The sequence below is a fragment of the Apaloderma vittatum genome, unplaced genomic scaffold (assembly GCF_000703405.1).
Source record: "Apaloderma vittatum isolate BGI_N311 unplaced genomic scaffold, ASM70340v1 scaffold6659, whole genome shotgun sequence".
NCBI lineage: Eukaryota > Metazoa > Chordata > Aves > Trogoniformes > Trogonidae > Apaloderma > Apaloderma vittatum.
In genome coordinates, this window is record NW_009736859.1 from 1 (window position 1) to 17,542 (window position 17,542).

General features: G+C 49.3%; 2 protein-coding genes across 2 annotated transcripts in view; one reads left to right on the forward strand and one right to left on the reverse strand.

Moving 5' to 3' along the window:
• Positions 1–135: 135 nt before the first annotated feature.
• Positions 136–3,596, forward strand: TRMT10B (tRNA methyltransferase 10 homolog B (S. cerevisiae); the record flags this gene model as incomplete). The annotated part of the gene is made up of 5 exons (XM_009877114.1): positions 136–288; positions 1,245–1,323; positions 1,982–2,049; positions 2,344–2,467; positions 3,490–3,596. Coding segments are annotated over 5 exons (531 nt in total), but the record flags the coding sequence as incomplete, so codon positions are not given.
• A 1,852-nt stretch (positions 3,597–5,448) lies between these two features.
• The window catches only part of FRMPD1 (FERM and PDZ domain containing 1), a 27,956-nt gene continuing 15,862 nt past the window's right edge, over positions 5,449–17,542 (reverse strand). Inside the window, 7 exon segments of the mRNA XM_009877115.1 lie at positions 5,449–6,436; positions 6,438–7,785; positions 11,564–12,379; positions 13,056–13,203; positions 13,662–13,844; positions 15,724–15,819; positions 16,196–16,322. Coding sequence (XP_009875417.1) covers positions 5,449–6,436; positions 6,438–7,785; positions 11,564–12,379; positions 13,056–13,203; positions 13,662–13,844; positions 15,724–15,819; positions 16,196–16,322 — 3,706 coding nt within the window.

Below are 17,542 nucleotides of genomic sequence, written 5' to 3' on the forward strand. Positions count from 1 at the left end.
GCACGGCTGGGCTGTGCTCCCTGGGGAGCTTGACCCACCAGGCAGCCATGTGGGTGCTGGGGGTGCTTGCAGGACAGAGCGTGTGAGCCCCTGCCCCTCGGTCTGTGGGTCACTGTGCTTGTCATTTGTTGGAAGGAAACAAGCCGCCTCGCCTCCCAGATCAGGAGACTCTACGGGGCAAACAGGCGGGCCACGAAGCCGTTTTGGCTCTATCTGACGGAGTTTGTGGTGGGCTCACTGATCTACGAGGAGTGTTTTCGCATGAATGATGGCTTCTCCAATTATTTGGTAAGGGTCTCTGACCACAGTGCTTTCAAGCCTGGTAGCACCCTGCAGTCACGGTGCTGGCCCTCGACAGGCTGAGGTGGGCTGGGATGAGAGCTCTGAGTGGTGGGGGCGTGCAGTGCAGCGACACTGGTCAAAGTCGGATCTTGCCCTTTGGCAGGAGACAATAACTGGCAGGTCACAGGGTGATGTGCAAGGCCTTCAGGTTAGAGATTTTGTCCCTGCTGCCTGCAGGAGAAGACTTCCTTCTGGCCAACTTCTGCAGAGAGACCTGCGGTACTGGGGCCTGGCAGACACAGAAGCTTGGTCAGCCTTTGGGCAAGTCATGTGCTCCTGTCCTGGGCTTTTGTGCCAGGCTCAGCCTGACTCGAGCTGGAGACCCACACGCACAGGTTGTGGCAGTGATGCTGAGCCGTGTGTTCTATAGTGTGTATGACGCCACACGTGCTAACCTCAGGGGACAGAGGAGAAAACCACCTGAAATGGAGATTCCTGAATCTCCATTTTAGCATTGGAATGGGTTGCTGAGGGAGGTGGTGGAGTCACCATCCCTGGATGTGTCTAAAAAACGGCTGGATGTAGCACTTCAGGAGCTGGTTTGGTGTTAGGGAGGTGTAGGGCTGTAGGTTGGGCTTGATGATCTTAAGGTCCTTTCCAACCTTGATGATTCTGTGATTCTCGTTTGAAATTAGGTAATTATTGCTGATCTCTGTTTCTCAAACCATGCCAAGGGATTTTGATGATAAGAGAATTTAATGGATTTTGAGATACATATTGTTCCATGCTCATATAGAAACATTTTCTAATTTATAAAATGTTACTCTATCTGTAGGAGTTTAAACACCAGCTAAGGGAGTAGTGTCAGTTCCAATACATTTCTGTCTCTGAGGGTCGGTTTTGCTCTGGCAGATGGACACTGAGTTAATGGGCTTCTTCTCTCCATGTCTTGCACTTTTCAGATAGATACAACTGAAGAAAGCTTCCTGGACCTGTTCCCTTTAGATGTGATTGTTTATCTCACTCCTGACTCCGAGAATGGTAAATATTTTGCATGCTTTAGGCTCAGGGGAACTAGGGCAAAATGTTGCTTTTTAAGCTTTTCTTTTTGAGACTATTTGATACTTAAGGTGATTCAATTCCATGCATTCCTTGTGTCAGATTGCACAAGAGATACTGTGTACTTAGTTCTGATGCTACATCTATTCCTATAGCCTAAACAACTTCTTTCTCAGCTACAGTGCCACAGCTACTATGTTCCCTTTATTGCTTAATTTGCTGGTGTGTTTTTTTTCCCTCCTCCTTCTCCATTTCTAACTGGCCACATGTTCCTGGGGACATAGATTTCTTTCTTGTTTTATGCAAGAGCCTTACTCTGAGCAGGGTGGGGTAAGGTTTTAGTGACTGACCGTGCCAGTGAAGAGACATCCGCAGAGCAGAGTAGGATCAGACTGACCAGGCCTGCCACATCTCAGAACAGACAGCGCTTACTGGGAGCAGTGTGGTATCTGGCCTGCGCCTGATCTCCCCGTTTCACTCTTGTCTCTGAAACCTCATCCTCCCGCACAGTCTGAGGATCCAGGGTGAAGGGTGACTCTGGCCACAGCTCTCCCATGGGAGTGGGGTCTTCCTTGCAGAATGGTGTAGTGCAGGATTTTACTGTTGTATGGTTGTGAGCAACTACTTATCTTGTTTCTAGTCCTTGAAGATATTGATCCAAATAAAGTGTATGTCCTTGGAGGCCTGGTGGATGAAAGCATTCACAAGGTGGGTAGTAGCCTGTCGGAACTTGAAGGTGCGGTCTGCCTCATCCTTTCTTGACAGTAGAGACATCCCATTGGGAGTGCCCAGTGCTGCTGCTGCCTCGATTTGAGACATCACTGGTGTACCATCGTCCGTCTTCCCTCAAGGTTTCAGCTGGATCCAGCACCAGGCTGAGACTGCAGCAGTCTGGGTGAAATGAGCCCCAGGACAGTTATGTTGCTTCACAGCCAAAATGACGTGCAGTACACACATGCAGGTTTGTGCACACTGGGCATCTGGTTCTTGTTTCCCGTGCAGAAGCTGACTCTGCAGAGGGCACAGGAGCAGTCGGTGCAAACAGCCCGCCTCCCCATTCGTGAGTACATGGTGAAAACTGCCAACACAAAAAACTACCATTCAGAGACACTGGCAATTAATCAAGGTGAGAGGCTGAGCCACATCCTGTCCTTGCCTGGGCTGGAGGAGCGGGGAGGCTATCTGGTGCTGAGGCAGCAGTGTTTTCAAAATGGAGGTGCAGAGCTGAGAAATGAGGGAAACGCTGGGAGCAGAGCTTTCTCTCACTAGGTTTTATCCCTGCTGCCCCCATTTTAAAGGTGGTGTGCGCTTCTGTGCACCAGCCTGTTCTCAGGGGAGCAGGACTTGCATCACTCTTGCTTTGCACAAAGCCGTGAACAGTTAATGTGGGGGATGCAAGGAGGCTGCTGTTGCTGCCAGTTGCATGAGCTCCCAGGCGAGGGAGGACAGACTTTGTCAGGCCTCTGTCAGGCTCAGTCACAGCAACGCTAGGACAGGGTGTTCGTGTGCTTTACCACTGTGACGGCTCCTTGTCATGGCTGTGGGCTGGATGTGCATGTGCCCGTGCTCCTCCACCTCTGCTGGCAGTCTGTGGCTTTCTAATGTGAACACTTTTCTGCAAGGGACTACAGACTCATATCCTAGGCCAGCTCTAGTAAGTTCTTACCGCTGGCATGAGGACTGGGTCACCCTCTCTGTCCACATAAGGCAGAGGAGGCAGTGGAGGGCTCTGAGAGCACCACACAGAACAACTAGGAACAACTGTGTCCCCCAAGGGAATCCCGATGTGGAGACACTGCATTGGAGAGGCGATGGTGGAAGCACAGTAGCTGTGACCCGCCATGGGTGCACTCTCAGCAGCACAGACAGGCAGTAGAGGTTAGTCACAATAGTCACTGGGGGCTCCTTGCTTTAGCTGACACAGCCTCTGCTTTTCCTGTGCAGAGCCCCCCCAAGTAATCTTCAAAACAGTCACCTCCTCCTAGATAAGCTGCCTCAAATACTTGTTCCAATAAGGGGGAATGCAAACCCCATGCTAACCTCTGGCATCAGCTACGGTAACTTCCTGATGTTTTGCAGCCAGTGGGGTGTATATTGTGGAGCTTGCTGTTGACACCACAACATGTGACATCTCTCTGTTCCTCACAGTCTTTGAAGTCTTATCAACCTACTATGAGACCCGAAGCTGGCCAACAGCCTTGAAAGCTGGAGTTTCTTCTGGAAAAGGCTACACGTTACCAGATGCAGTGAAATAAGTGGAAGTATGACAATGACAAGAGAACTCTTTTATTTTGTGATGTTAAGGAGCTGTGCAGACAAGAGAGGCAAAGTCCAAATTTCAGGCAGAGGCACCAACATGAATGTGCATAGAGAAAACACCTCTCAAGTCTTGTTTAAGGACCTTGTTGAGAGTGACACATTCTACCTCAGCAGTACAATGCTGGAAAGTACTTTTCTCCTTGAACAGAAAACAAAAGCCAGTGGAGCCCTGGATCAAGTCAAAACTGACACAAATTCAGTTTTGCTTCCTTGCAGATGCTTGTTAGTGTTCCTGACTCATGCATCTGCACGTGTTCTGGACAGGAAGGAGAGCTTTAAGGTATTTCTTTCATCCTGATTAAACAGTGAGAAAGCAGAAGTTAGAATTGCAAAGCTGACTGGCAAGGACATCTCCTTCCCATGGAAAAGGACAGTGCTGTTCCAATGGAGAACACAGGACGGGAAGTGATTCCCCAATGGAAAATCAATTCCCAGGTGCACCATGCCCTAACAACTTTAAACCAGATGAATTGAAGACTTGACAGGCTGTTGAAGCTTATAACTAATCCTGTGTATCTAATCTATAAATCTAAAATAAAATGTTTAAACTGTCATTGCATCCTTACAGTTACTGATGCATGGTGCGTCACCACCCAGACGTTTGAAGTTCACTAACTCCAGTGTTCCTCTTGGAAGGATACCTGGGATTTGCCTGCCCTGCACAAAGCAGTGGCGGAGTTCAGAGCCACAGCAAAGCATTTTTGATGCATTTAAGTCAGTATGTTACCTCAGCCATTGCTGCTAAAAACAATAAATGTAAAACTTCACAATCAATGATAGTCTAACCACCAGCAGAAGGACTTTAAGGTCTTCTGAGGTAAATTACTATGTTGTATGCTCATGCGTGTTCATTTCTGCTTCACATCAAGGCCCTTTTACAATGCCTGGAATTCAGTGCCCATGAGGCAGTGTGAGAAGGCCCTGCAGCAGCAGGTGCTTATGGGTGCTGGGTGTGTCTCCCCACAGAGGCTCAATCTGTGTTTGCCAATGTCTGTGGCTTCACTGCACCCTGTGGCCCGTTTTAGCATCCTGTGCCCTCTTCCCATTCTTCACGTCCCTCTGCTCATCAGCTGTGGGTGTGTACTCAGAGGTCTGAACTTGGGCTTTAGGGGAAGAGACTTCAGCTGCCTGATGGAGGCCCTGAGTTTGCTCAGCAGCAGCATACGTAGCAGCACAAGCCTTCCTTGCCTGGGACAACCCTCTCTTCTGCTCCTGCAAGGAAAAGCAGCTAAATACACATAGCTTTGTTGCAAAAGAGGTTTCTTTTACAAATCCAGACACAACCTCAGCCACAGAAGGTGGACAAAGCAGCCTGGGTTCCTTCATGGTGGAGTAGGGCGGGGATTTGACATCACTCAAGATTCTGCCTGGGGAGTAAGAAGTGGGGCGAGAGGGAGGGATGAGAGGCAGGCCAAAAGGCTCCTGTCTTTCTCCACAGGTGACAGGACGTGGCCAAGACACCACCTTGAGACTGTCCTGCAAGGCCTTTTAGAGGTGAGGGACAAGCCCCAGGCAAGATACATGAGCCACTGAAGTACTGTACAAGTTTGCACTACACACAGATAGCATGAGCAGAATTGCAGAAAGCTGCTCTGAAGGGCGGTACGCCCTGCCCATTGACTACTGCTCGGACAGGGCACTTCTCAGTGGAGCAAAGCCAACATGAGTGGACACGTCATCCTGTGACCATTCTAGAGCTGTGGGGCTGAACATCCTGTGGGGAAGAGACAGAGGGAACATGGCTGGGGTCTTCCCCCTACAGCGCACTCATGTGCCGCCACAGCCTCATCACAACGGAGGAACCCTGAGCTGCTGCAGGAGACAAAACATGGCAGCTGTAAGGGCTGTGTGCTGGCGGGTGAGGAGCTTGGCACCCAGATCTGGGCAGCCCTGCCTGCAAAGCTGCTGGTGAACAGCCTGCACAAGCTGGTGGTAGGTGCCCACCACGTCCACAAGTGCAGCCCCGAGCTCCGTCTGCCTCTGCCTGCACTGCTGGCAGTGCGTGACCTGGAAGCAGGCCACTGCCAGCTGAACCAGGTGGTCGAATGTCACTCTCAGTGCACCCTGCAGCTCCTTGAGAGGCTGCTCTGTTTTCAGGAGCTCCTGGCAACTCGACAGCAGGTTCCGGGAGGCTAAGCCAAGGGCACCCTTGCTCTCTGTGCCCTGCTCTACACATTGATCTTGCAGGTGGGTTCCTTGGTTCCCAGAAAGCTTCCCCACGACCTCCTGAAGCTCTGCGGTGTAGGCTAGGAAGCATGAGAAATCTGCAGGGCTCATCTGTGCTTGGTCCTTCAGGTGGCTGAGAGCTTGTACATGAGGGTCCCACCTTGCCATGTCTTGAGAGATGGAGACTGGGTAACTGCTTACAGGGGTCCCAGGAAGACTGCCGCTGCTGGACGGTGGGGTGGTGAGGGGCCCCAGAAATGTGCTGCACATGGGGATGGTGGATTCGCATTCCCCCTTGTCATCAGGCCTGTGGAAGCAGCTGATATAGGACAACCGACAGCTGCACTTGTCCATCCCAAGCTGTGGTGGAGAAATCATCTTCATCGTGGAAAAACCCAAGGACCTGTTCATGATGGGGTCAGAAGGAGTCTGCTCATCCTTCTTGTGATTAAAGCAGAGGAAGGAGTGTTTTGAAGCCCCATGGCCTCCTGCTCTTTTCCCCAGCCAGCTCAAGTGAATTGGGCCTGAGGAGATGGAAAGCCCTGCAGATGGAGTGGGAGAAAAGTCTTTCCTCACCTCAGCAGCCTGTTCTCTGGGAAGCAGAGCCTGAACGCGGCTGTTTGTAAGCCACATTTCCTGCATCTTTTCTGGGCTCTCCTTCATCCAGCCTCTGGCTGCTTACTAACTCTGTCTTGATGGGTGGTCCAGATGGGGTCGTTTGCACCTCCCTCCTGTCAGCATCAGCCCCCAAGCATCCACTGGTCTTCTGAGAGGCCAAAAGCTCTAGTGGGATATCTGCTCTTTCCTGAGATGGGCCGGGTGATGTGAGGTCTGTCCTCACCCCAAATGACAGCAAGGAGAGGCGAGTTATAACCCCTGAAGTGCTATTGCAATCCGCTAAGAGCTGGGTTGCATCTGGAAAACCAACGTCATTTTTATGGTGCACTTTCCATAAGGCCTCCTTGTTCATCACTTGTCTCCTTTTTGCCTGTGACAAGGCACTGCCACTCCTACTTTCAGCATGGCCCTCACAGTTAGCTTTTCTTTCTTCACAGGGAGCTGGGACAGGTTCCTCACACACTGCTTCCCTCCCAGCAGTCGGCAGCAGCCCTGGGTCCTGGGCCACCTCATGAGTAGTGGCCACACTGGGGCCATGAGCTGATGGCAGCAGAGTGTGTTTATTAGCAGGGCAAGTCACCTCTTGGCTTGGGAATGGGGGTTCATCACCAGCCTCGTGCTGGGCTGCCGCTGCCTCACCTGCCTCCTCCAGTGCCACTTGGGCCAGCCAGCCTCTGATGGCCACACAGCTCTCCTCACCCCGCCACCCAGTATCTGCCTTCAGGGAGGAACATTCCTGGGCAGCTCTGCTTTGTCCCCTAGGAAGGGGCCCAGCTTCCTCCAGGGACAGGACAGGTGGATGTACAGCGTGTGCAGCTTGGAGGCCACCATACACAGGTGTGGTGATGCCTGCACTCTCCTCCCTGTGCTTGTAACCCTGCATGCAAACAGCTGAAATGGAGGAAACCACTGAGTTGGTCAAGGATTTTGTTTCCATGGTGTCAGGCTCCATTTCCATCGGGTCAGAGGATGGGCTGGTGCTAGCAGTGTCACTCTGGGCCTGGGTGGCAGCAGGAAGTCCCAGCTCTTCATCCTTCTGGATGGTCACTGAGGAGGGCAGAGCGGGAAGCTGAGCCAGGTGGGGGTGTGGGACAGGCCAGGAGCAGCAGCTCTGCAGAGAGCTGGGCAAAGCCAAAGGGAAAGTGACCTGCGAGGTGTAATCGGTTTTCAGGAAAGATCTTCTCTTCCTCAGGCTCCTGGAATATGTTAGCTCCTCCTTTCCGTGTTTCTCGCTTGCTGTTTGCCTGGTCATCAGGTTTTCCCCCAAGTTGTAACACCTTGGTTTATTTAGTATGCCGCAGGAGTTGTTTGTACCCTCCTGGGACGTCCTATCATAGCCTGCTGGCAAGAAAAACACATGTAAGTCAAGAAATAGCCACAGGCAACAGAATATCCGTGTGTCTATGCAGTAGGTCAAAAAGTTCTTAATGAGGTCCTGTGACTGCAGACCCAAACATTTGGCAACAAAGCCTGGCTCCCAAGTGATAAAGGAAACTGTCTTTTACGTAATGATCAAGCACATACTTGGAACTAGCTCTATTAAGAAAAATAAAAGACTCTAGACCTGTGGCTACAAAGACTGAAGTCCAGGATTAGTGACAAAGGGTGTCTCTCTGCTTGTTTACTGGAGTCTCTTGATCTGACTGCAGGTACGGCTATAATTCTCAAGTTAAATTTCGTGATATTGTCAACATCTGCAGAGAGCACTGCATATAGCTGCAGATTTATTAACATTGAATGGAAACATTAACAGAAATTCCCAGCCTGGATATTTTGATTATAAAAATGTCTGCAGATTAAAATCTTCTGCCTGAACATGGTATTGTTACCATGCAAAACTGCAAAAGCCAGAACTGTTCTAAATACACAAACCAAATTATTAAGAAGTTCGGTTAACACTGAAAGAGCTGATTATTCCAGAAACAGGAATCCCTTCCTTTCTGAGAAAATACAACTACCGGGGAACTGCTCAGCCACAGGACACCTTGACCCAGTTAGCATGCCCGTGACTCAAAAATTATTTTTAATCTTGGAGCTGGATGGAACAATAATGCTGTACAGCTTCTAGCTCTCCGTAGTTTCAAGGAAGATAGCAAAGTGAAGGTACTGCCTGACAGTGGGAGTATTTGCCATAAAACTTTGTCAGTGCAAAGACACATATCTTTCCTGTGTTCTGTTTCTGAGACTCATCACTCTTTTCATCATCAAAGCTTCAGCCTACATAGAACAATGCACAGAACTTAGTCACAACACAGAATCACAGAATGTTTGGGGTTGGAAGGGACTGCAAAGGATCACCTAGTCCAACCCCCCTGCCAGAGCAGGGTCACCCAGAGATGTCATGTAGCATGTTGGTGTCAGAATCAGGCACAGCCATGCAACAGCATTCTGGAATTCCTGCAGAAACCTGAGAACTTCCCAGAATGTGGAATTCATTAAAAATAATATTTTTTTCTGGGATCCAATGCTGGAATGCAAGGACAAATCTCCCTGTAAAGTTATAGCTCTGACTCCTGTGTGCACATCCACTGTATCACTGCTAAAGAGTGGCTTATGAAGAATGGCTGTTCAAAAGTCCTTCAAAAATCTTGGTAAAACTGTGAAGAGCTGAAAGAACACCTTGACTTCAGCAAGGCTTTTGGCACTGTCTCCCATATCATCGGCGTGGCCTGGACAGGCTGGAGAGTTGGGCAGAGAGGAACCTCATGAGGTCCAACAAAGGTGAGTGTAGGGTCCTGCACCTGGAGGGAAGAACCCCACACACCAGTGTAGGTTAGGGGCTGACTTGCTGGAAAGCAGCCCTGAGGAGAGGGGTCTTGGAGTCCCTGGAGTCAGTTAATTACAAGCCAGCAACAGGCCCGTTTTGCCAAGAAGGCCAGTGGTGTCCTGGGGTGCATAGAGTGTGCCCAGCAGATTGAGGGAAGTCATCCTCCTCCTCCGTTCTGACCTGGTGAGGCCACATCTGGATACTGCGTCCAGTTCTGGGCTCCCCAGTTCAAGGGAGACAGAACTGCTGGAGAAAGTCCAGCAGAGGGCAACACAGATGACTGGGGGACTGGAGCATCTCTCTTATCAGGAAAGGTTGGGAGAGAGAACCATAGAATCATTCAGGTTGGAAAAGACCCCTGGGATCATTGAGTCCAACCATGACCCCAACTCTGCAAAGCTCACGCCTAAACCATCTCCCCAACACCACATCTCAACGACCTTTAAACACCTCCAGGGATGGGGACTCCATCACCACCCTGGGCAGCCTGTGCAAACCTCTGACCACTCTTGCTGGAAAAATTCCCCTGTTGCAGTTTGAAGACGTTCCCTCCTGTTCTATCGCTCATTATCCATGAGAAGAGACCAGCACCAACCTTTCTGCAACGTCCTTTCAGGCAGTTGTAGAGAGTGATGAGGTCTCCCCTCAGCCTCCTCTTCTTCAAACTCAACAGCCCCAACTCCTTCAATTGCTCTTCGTAAGATTTATTCTCCAGGCCCTTGCCTTGCTTCGTTGCTCTCCTCTGCACTCGCTCCAGCACCCTGAGATCTCTCTTGGATTGAGCTGCCCAAAAGTAGACACAACACTCAAGGTGTGGCCTCAGCAGTGCCGAGTCCAGGGAGGGACAATCACCTCCTTAATCCTCTGGTCACACTATCTCTAATACAAGCTAGGATGCCATTTTCTTTCTTGGCCACTTGGGCACACGTTGGCTCATCTTCAGCTGCTTGTCGATGAGAACCTCTAGGTCCCTTTCTGCCAGACATCTTTCCAGCCACACTGCTCCAAGCCTGGAGTGCTGCCGGGGGTTGTTGTGGCCCAAGAGCAGGACCTGCCACTTGACCTTGTTGAAGCTCATCCCCAGAACATTGCCCTAGCTATCCTCTCACTGCAGGGCCTCCCTACCCTCATGCAGATCCACACTCCCCCCCTAACTTGGTGTCATTTGCAAACTTACTGATGATACACTCTATGTCCTTATCAAGATCATCAATGAAGATGTTAAACAGAAATGGTTCCGGCACTGAGCCCTGAGGAACATAACTTGCGACCGGACACCAGCTGCATTTAACTCCACTGACCACCACTCTTTGGGCCCAGCCAGCCAGCCAGTGCGTTATCCAGCACATCATATGCTCATCCAAGCCATGGGCAGCCAGTTCAAAGAGAATTCTGTGAGGAACAGTGTCAAAGGCTTTTTGAAAGGTAGGTAGACAATATCCACAGCCTTTCCCTCGTCCAATAGTCGGGTCATTTTGTTATAGAAGGAAACCAAGTTCGTCAGCCAGGACCTGCCTTTCATAAACCCATGCTGACTAGGCCTGATCCCCAAGCTGTGCTTTATATGGTGTGTCATGGCAGCCAAGATGATCTGCTCCACGACCTTCTCTGGTACCGAGGTCAGGCTGACAAGTCTATAGTTTCCTAGATCCTCTTTTCTGCCTTTTTTGTAGATGGGTGTTACATTTTCTGCCTTCAAGACCATTGGGACATCCCCAGTTAGCCAAGAATTCAGATGAACAATGGAAAGTGGCTTGGCAAGCATGTCTGCCAACTCTTTCAGTACCCTAGGGTGTAACCCATCTGGCCCCATAGACTTGTGTGCATCTCAGTGGCATAGCAGGTCACTCACCACTTCCTCTTTAATTGTGATGACCTCATTCTTCTTCCCCTCTGTGGCTATATAGCCTGGAAGAGGCTGAGAGGAGACCTTATCAATGTCTAAAAATATCTAAAGGATGGGTGCAGGGAGGATGGAGCCAGAGTCTTTTCAGTGGTGCCCAGTGACAGGACAAGAGGCAACAGGTGCAAGCTGGAACACAGGAAGTTTCATTTAAATATGAGGAAGAACTTCTCTACTGTGAGGGTGCCGAAGCCCTGGCATAGGCTGCCTAGGGAGTTTGTGGAGTCTCATTTTCTGGAGACCCCACCTGGATGCAGTCCTGTGTGATGTGCTCTAGGCAATCCTACTTTAGCAGGGTGGTTGGGCTAGGTGATCTCTAAAGGTCTCTTCCAACTCCAACAATTCTGTCACTCTGTGACCCCTCCAAGAAGACTGAAGGGGGAAACAGGCAATACCCTATCCTAGCGGGTGGAAGGAAGAAGACCTGCAGCGAGTGGGTAAGGGTTTACCTGCCAGGGCATCCAGAGGGCTGAGCCTGTCTGCAGCATCATAGAACTCCTCCTCAGAGCTGGTGTCACCAAATCCTGGAGGTGGCTCCAAAATCAGGTCGCTCACCTCTGCCATCTGCTCTGCTTCATGCAGTTCCTCTTCTTGGGTAGACCCATCTTTCCAATGATTTCTTTGAGGGCTGAGACTGACATTGCTCCTCTCCATGCTTCCTGTAGGGGATACGCTGTAGCACAGGCTATAGTAGCCCACGGTGTCTCTTTCAGACAGCCTGGTCTCTAGCACAGATGCACCAGTGTCCTCCCCTCTCTGCTCAGAGGGGCTGTCTTCATATCCAGGCTCCTCTGCATGGGGTACTTGCAAGAAACAGAAGTAGTCTCTGGTTTCTGCCTTGCTGGAGCTTCCTGCAGCACAAATGGGGAAGAAGCTCTTGTCGGAGCTGTTCACCTCCTGCACTGTTGGTGTGCAGAAGTGGAAGAACTCTGGCTTGGAGGAAGAGCAAGCTTCCAACTCGTCTTCCTCCAGTGCACCCACAGAGTCACTAGAGCCGCTTGTCTTAAACCCTCGGCTCTCAGTGTTGACTGAATCTGAAGTCTCGGATGTGCTTTCTGTTGCATTGTCACCCTCATCGCATTGGTCACTTCCCCCACCTTGGGGCTTTGTGCTGTCCTCCTCCAGTCTGTGGAGCTCCCCCAGCTCCTCCTTGTTGCATATACGACGGGCACTGCTATGCGCTATGGGAGCGTCCAAGCAATGCTCTGAGGAGGAATCTGGGTCCCAGGAGTCTTCAGAGTCACTGCAGGTTCGAGATTCATAACCTAGGATTTAAAAACATCTGCCAGCCTCTTCTTTGTGTTTGGAAGGAGAAACAGCCAGAAAAGGGTTATAAACTTGTCTGCACAGCAGCAACTCAAAGCCCAGAGAGCCCTGCCCTCAATTGCTCATCAGCAAGCAAGGTGAAGATGCAATCTGACCTGCAGGGCAAGAACCCATCAGAGGAGGCTTTGTCCCTCCTGCCTGCTTTGCAGTGATTTACTGCAGAGCAGTACCAGAGGAAGCTGCAGAACAGCAGCCAGCCAACTCACTGCTGCAGTCCCTGAGAGGCTGGAGTCAAGCTGACAAGGGACGGTGCAGCAGGGCAAACAGATCCTCTCTCTGCTGGCCAAGGGGTGCCAGCAGACAGGAAGGTGGTCAAGGGGGTGGTAAAAGAGCACAAGTGACAGGTTTGCCATTCTGATGACAGGCACTCAGCCTCCACTTCCTGGGAAAAGCTGACAATTACTGCTGCTCTTCCCCTGCCCAGCATGTCTGCGGCTGATGGAAATCCTGCACCAAGACTGATGGTCTTAGTAAATTGCAAATGTTACTGCACATCTCTGGGCTACTGTTCTATCACGATGTTCTTCCCTGGAGAGAATAACACCTCTAATGCTGGAGCACCCACCCACTTTCTCCCAATCCTTTGGCAAAAAAATGGTCGGGCTTTTTTTATACCTTCTTCAGCTGAGACATGGTGCAGTTGCTGGTTTTTCTCTCCCCAGGTAAATATGGAGACATTTGCATCCACGAACAGTCTGTAATAGCCAATGATGAGGCAGACAAGATCTTTTGCGCTGTTTGATTCCAGCAGCAGAGTCAGCAGCTTGGGAGTTTTTTGATTATTTTTTTGGGGGGGGGGTCAGGGAGGGGAAAGAGGGGAGAAAATAGTAAAAAATGTTAGAATAGACAAACACTGCTTGTACTGCAATCTGCAGGAACATGCTGCACACTGAAAAGTTATTCTTCCTCTCCCAAACAAACATCACTGCAGAGCACTCTGTTTTCGCATGAGACACAGACAAAGGAGATAAACTGTTTTTCTCACATTTTGTTTCTTTGATATGTCTTCACTGATGGAGGACAGCAGGAAGAATCACTTTTCTTCAGTCATTTTGTATTCTTTCTATGAGCTTCCCCTTCTCAGACTGTTCTTAGCCTTTAGCCCTAATGACACCATCAGCTAAAGGTCAGATTTTGAACAGATGGTGTCAATGACTTCCCCCTTGTGTGACTCCCCCCCTGACAGAGCCACACACTGGCCGTTGTGAAAGCATTGCTCACCTTCAGATCTTGCAGGTAGATTTTCACCATGCTCACTTTTTCAGACTCTTCTGTAAGCTCCACTCTGCTGATATTTTCAAATTCTGCCAGACTTGTTACGATGTTGAGCTTATTATTCATAATCTGGCTCACCCCATACTTGGCACCCACCAGCAAGGCAACGTATGATTCTCTGTCCTGTAGCTGTAGGGAGACAGGTTAACTCTGTAGCCAAAATCTGAGCAAGAACCCTTTCGCCTCTGTGGGGCAGGGACTCCTCAGCCACTGGATCTTGCGTGGTATCTTTTAATACTGGACTTTTCTTACAACTGAGCTGTAACCAACTGCAAAGGGAGCCCCTTGTCATCTGCTCCCAGCCACTGTGTTCTTTGTCCTGGGGACCAGCTGCGTCCCCAAGGCAGGTGGCCCCAGAGATGCACCAGTCATCTAGCAGATCCAAAGAGGGGATCAGCAGCAGGTTGCTATTCGGAAGTGTCACCTGGCAGGCTGCACCAGATGAACCTGCTGGGGCTGGCTAGAAACTTCAGGAAGGAATTTTTGGTTTTGGAAGAAACCAACACTTTCTGTTAGGATTAAGACACTTAAAAAATGAATTAATGCTCACATATTTTGGCAGAAATATTTCAATTTGCAGGCAGGTCTAAACGTAGGCATTACCACAACCCATCAGTACAGTCTTCCTCTGGTACAGACCAACCTACACTGCTCAGCTCTCTGTACAAAACCCTTTGTGTCCACAGTTCAGTAGAGATTCGAATGGGAACAGGCCAAAAAAAAAGCTCCAAGAAATCTCTTGTGAAAAAAAACAGCATTCTTTTTTACAGCAAGGTTTAAGCGTGACCAATATCTTTTCAGAATTTTTGAAATCTCCCCAGATCTTGTCTGAAGAGTGAGTCATGACTTTTAATTAGAAAAAAATGTGCAAAATTACAGAGTCCCTTAGCAATACTTTTTACAATGTCCCAGGACACGAAAAAGTGGTGTGACTAGAGCTGGCTGAAACAGCTGAACCACAGAGCTAATGTCACATTTTCTATGGGCATCAAAGCAAAGACAGAGAAAGAGACCCAGTAAGAGGTTGTTAGTCTCATATCAACAATTAATCCAGTAAACATTTCTGCTTTAGATAGGGTTTGCTTTGGTTCAGACATTATCTTACCCACTAGTAAAGGAAAAGGGTTAGATCAGCTTCTTGTGCCCTATCTTTGCATTTATCATCCAGATACTGTGCAGGAGACAAGGGGCTACCTTTGGCCAACCCACGCATTCCTCCAAACAAAAGGATTGCTTGCTTGTCAGTGTGGAACCTGCTAAAGGGTGGGGCGGGGGTGTGGAAATTCCCCCAAGCTTTTACCAGAGATGTGTCAAACACTGTGAAAAGATCGACAATGTATGCCTTGCTAATGACCGTATTCTTGAAGAGGACTGATGAGGAGAAACAACTTGCTTCAGACGGCCCCAAGGACTGTCTGATTGCCCAGAAAGGAGCTGGGGAAAAGGGAAAGGCAGCAGAGGGAGACCGGTGACCACTGCCTCAATTCAAGACCAAAAACACTTGCCCCTCCACACCTCTAAGGAGCATGCATGCTAATTTACATAGCAAACAAGGCTAATTGAAATAAATTTTTGAAAGAGGTTGCCCACATTGAAGGATGAGAATAAAAGGAGACAGCAAATAGCATCTAGAGAAGTTCTCCTAGAAACCAAAGACTTCTGTTGGCTGGACCAACACTGGAACCCAGACCCATGATCTATTTCTATTTTCCTTTTTCTCTTTCCTCTTTTCTTCTCTGTCTCTGGTGAACTGTTGGGTAATGCAAGGCAAACCACAGTTTGTTATGAGCCATAATTATATTCCTTCAGTACTGAGAAATTTTTGTGAAGATTAAAGGACCTCTAGTGTTGCATGCACTCTACCCCAACCAAGGAATCAGTGGATCTGAGTCACTCCCTCTTCTCCTTTGGGTCAAGTTGGACATGACACACTGTCATAAGAGATGCAAAAACTAAGGAGTAAGACAGCATGCTAAAACCCAATTACATAAAAAAAAAGCACTCATACCATCAGTGTGGCATTAAAGATCTTCCCATTGTACATCTTCAGGTCTCCCAGTATTTGCAGGTAGCTCAGGCGCACTTGGACTGCAGTAAGCATATGCTTCATTTTGAAAGAGAAAAAATGGTGTTTAGAAACGTGATGGACAAATAAGGTTTGCCAGGGAGCATATAGGCTAGAAGTGTTCTTTTCATACACAGATAGCTTGGTCTGGATAGGCAATAGATCTGTACAGGACCATCCTACATTACGATATTGGCCATGTGGCAACCCCACAAGCAAACTGCAACAGGATAGGGAAAGTTCAGGGAAATAAAGGTGTGTTTGCAGGAGAGGAAGTTAGAGGAGGAAAAGATAGGAGAAAAGCTGCAAGTGGTCCCACAGAAGAGACTCACAGAGGAAAGACATTGCCTCTTTAGACCCAAGAGATGCTGCTGCCATCCTAGGAGGCACTTTGAACCCAGGGGGTACACAGTACCTTCTGCCGAGGGTCCAGAAGCACCTGGTTCCGCTTCATGTGATAGCTTATGGCTTTCTTGATATCCTTCCCTCTCATGTTTCGAAGCAAAGTCGGTGAGATGAAGTTTTCAATTCCCCAGTCCCTCCTGCCATAAAGATGGGAAGGGAGCAAAGTGGTCCTATCTGCACTGTGCCCCAGCCACACTGGAACGTGCAGAAGGACAGCTGGCCAGAGACAGAAGAGCGAAGGCACCACGCCACTCCAGGAGACACTGAGCCTCAGGGTGCTGTAACATATTTGAGTGGCTCACAGAATGTGACTGCCTCACTCAAGTTTACATCTATGCGCATCTGCTACTGGGTCAGAAGACTGGGCTGGGGGAGCATTCATGCAGAATGCCTGTGTTTACATGATTATATAGCAGACAATCTACAAGCTTAATAAACATAATGGTCCCAATCTGTCCTTGCCACCTTTACATCACACCTTTTAGACACACATTTAGGGCAATTGTGATCTAACAGCACTGGCACACAGCACAGCACACCTGCTGCTTGTGAAAGCATTTTTTGGTATTTTTATCGAGATCTCATTACTTCACAGGACCTATCACTTATGCTGAAATTAGGCATCTCTGATACAGTTCCGGTGGATTAGGAGATGTAAAGTACTGGCTGTGCAAAATTGATTATTATCTCCTCTCTGAACTACTGCATGCAAATTTTAGTATACTGGCAGGAGCAGCCTGAGTAACAACTATACCTATATGAGATATTTGCTATTTTATGTCCCTGCTCTAGCTACAGATCAGCACCTTCCTGTGCTTAGGGATGTTCCCAGACGTTATACTGTCCATATTATTCAAGCAGCTTAGCAGGTTAAAGACAGGGCGGCTCATGAAGCCACCTTACCCTAACACAACTGGCACAGCTAAGAGACTGCAGTCCCTACGTGTCAAAGACAGCATTCTCCTAGAGAAACTGACTGCTCTGGGCTTGGATGGGCACACGCTTCGTTGAGTAAAAAAACGTTTGGATGGCCGAGTCCAAAGAGTCGTGGTCAAGAGAGTTAAATCCAGTTGGTGGCCAGTCATGAGTAGTGTCCCCCAGGGCTCAGTGCTGGGGCCCTTCCTGTTTGACATTTTCATCAGTGATTTGGACGAGGGGATGGAGTGCACCCTCAGTAAGTTTGCAGATGACACCAAGCTGGGTGGAAGTGTCGATCTGCTTGAGGGCAGGGAGGCTGTGCAGAAGGGATCTGGACAGGCTGGATCACTGGGCCAAGGCCAACTGTATGAAATTCAATAAGGCCAAATGCCAGGTCCTGCACTTGGGCCACACCAATCCCCAGCAGCGCTACAGGCTT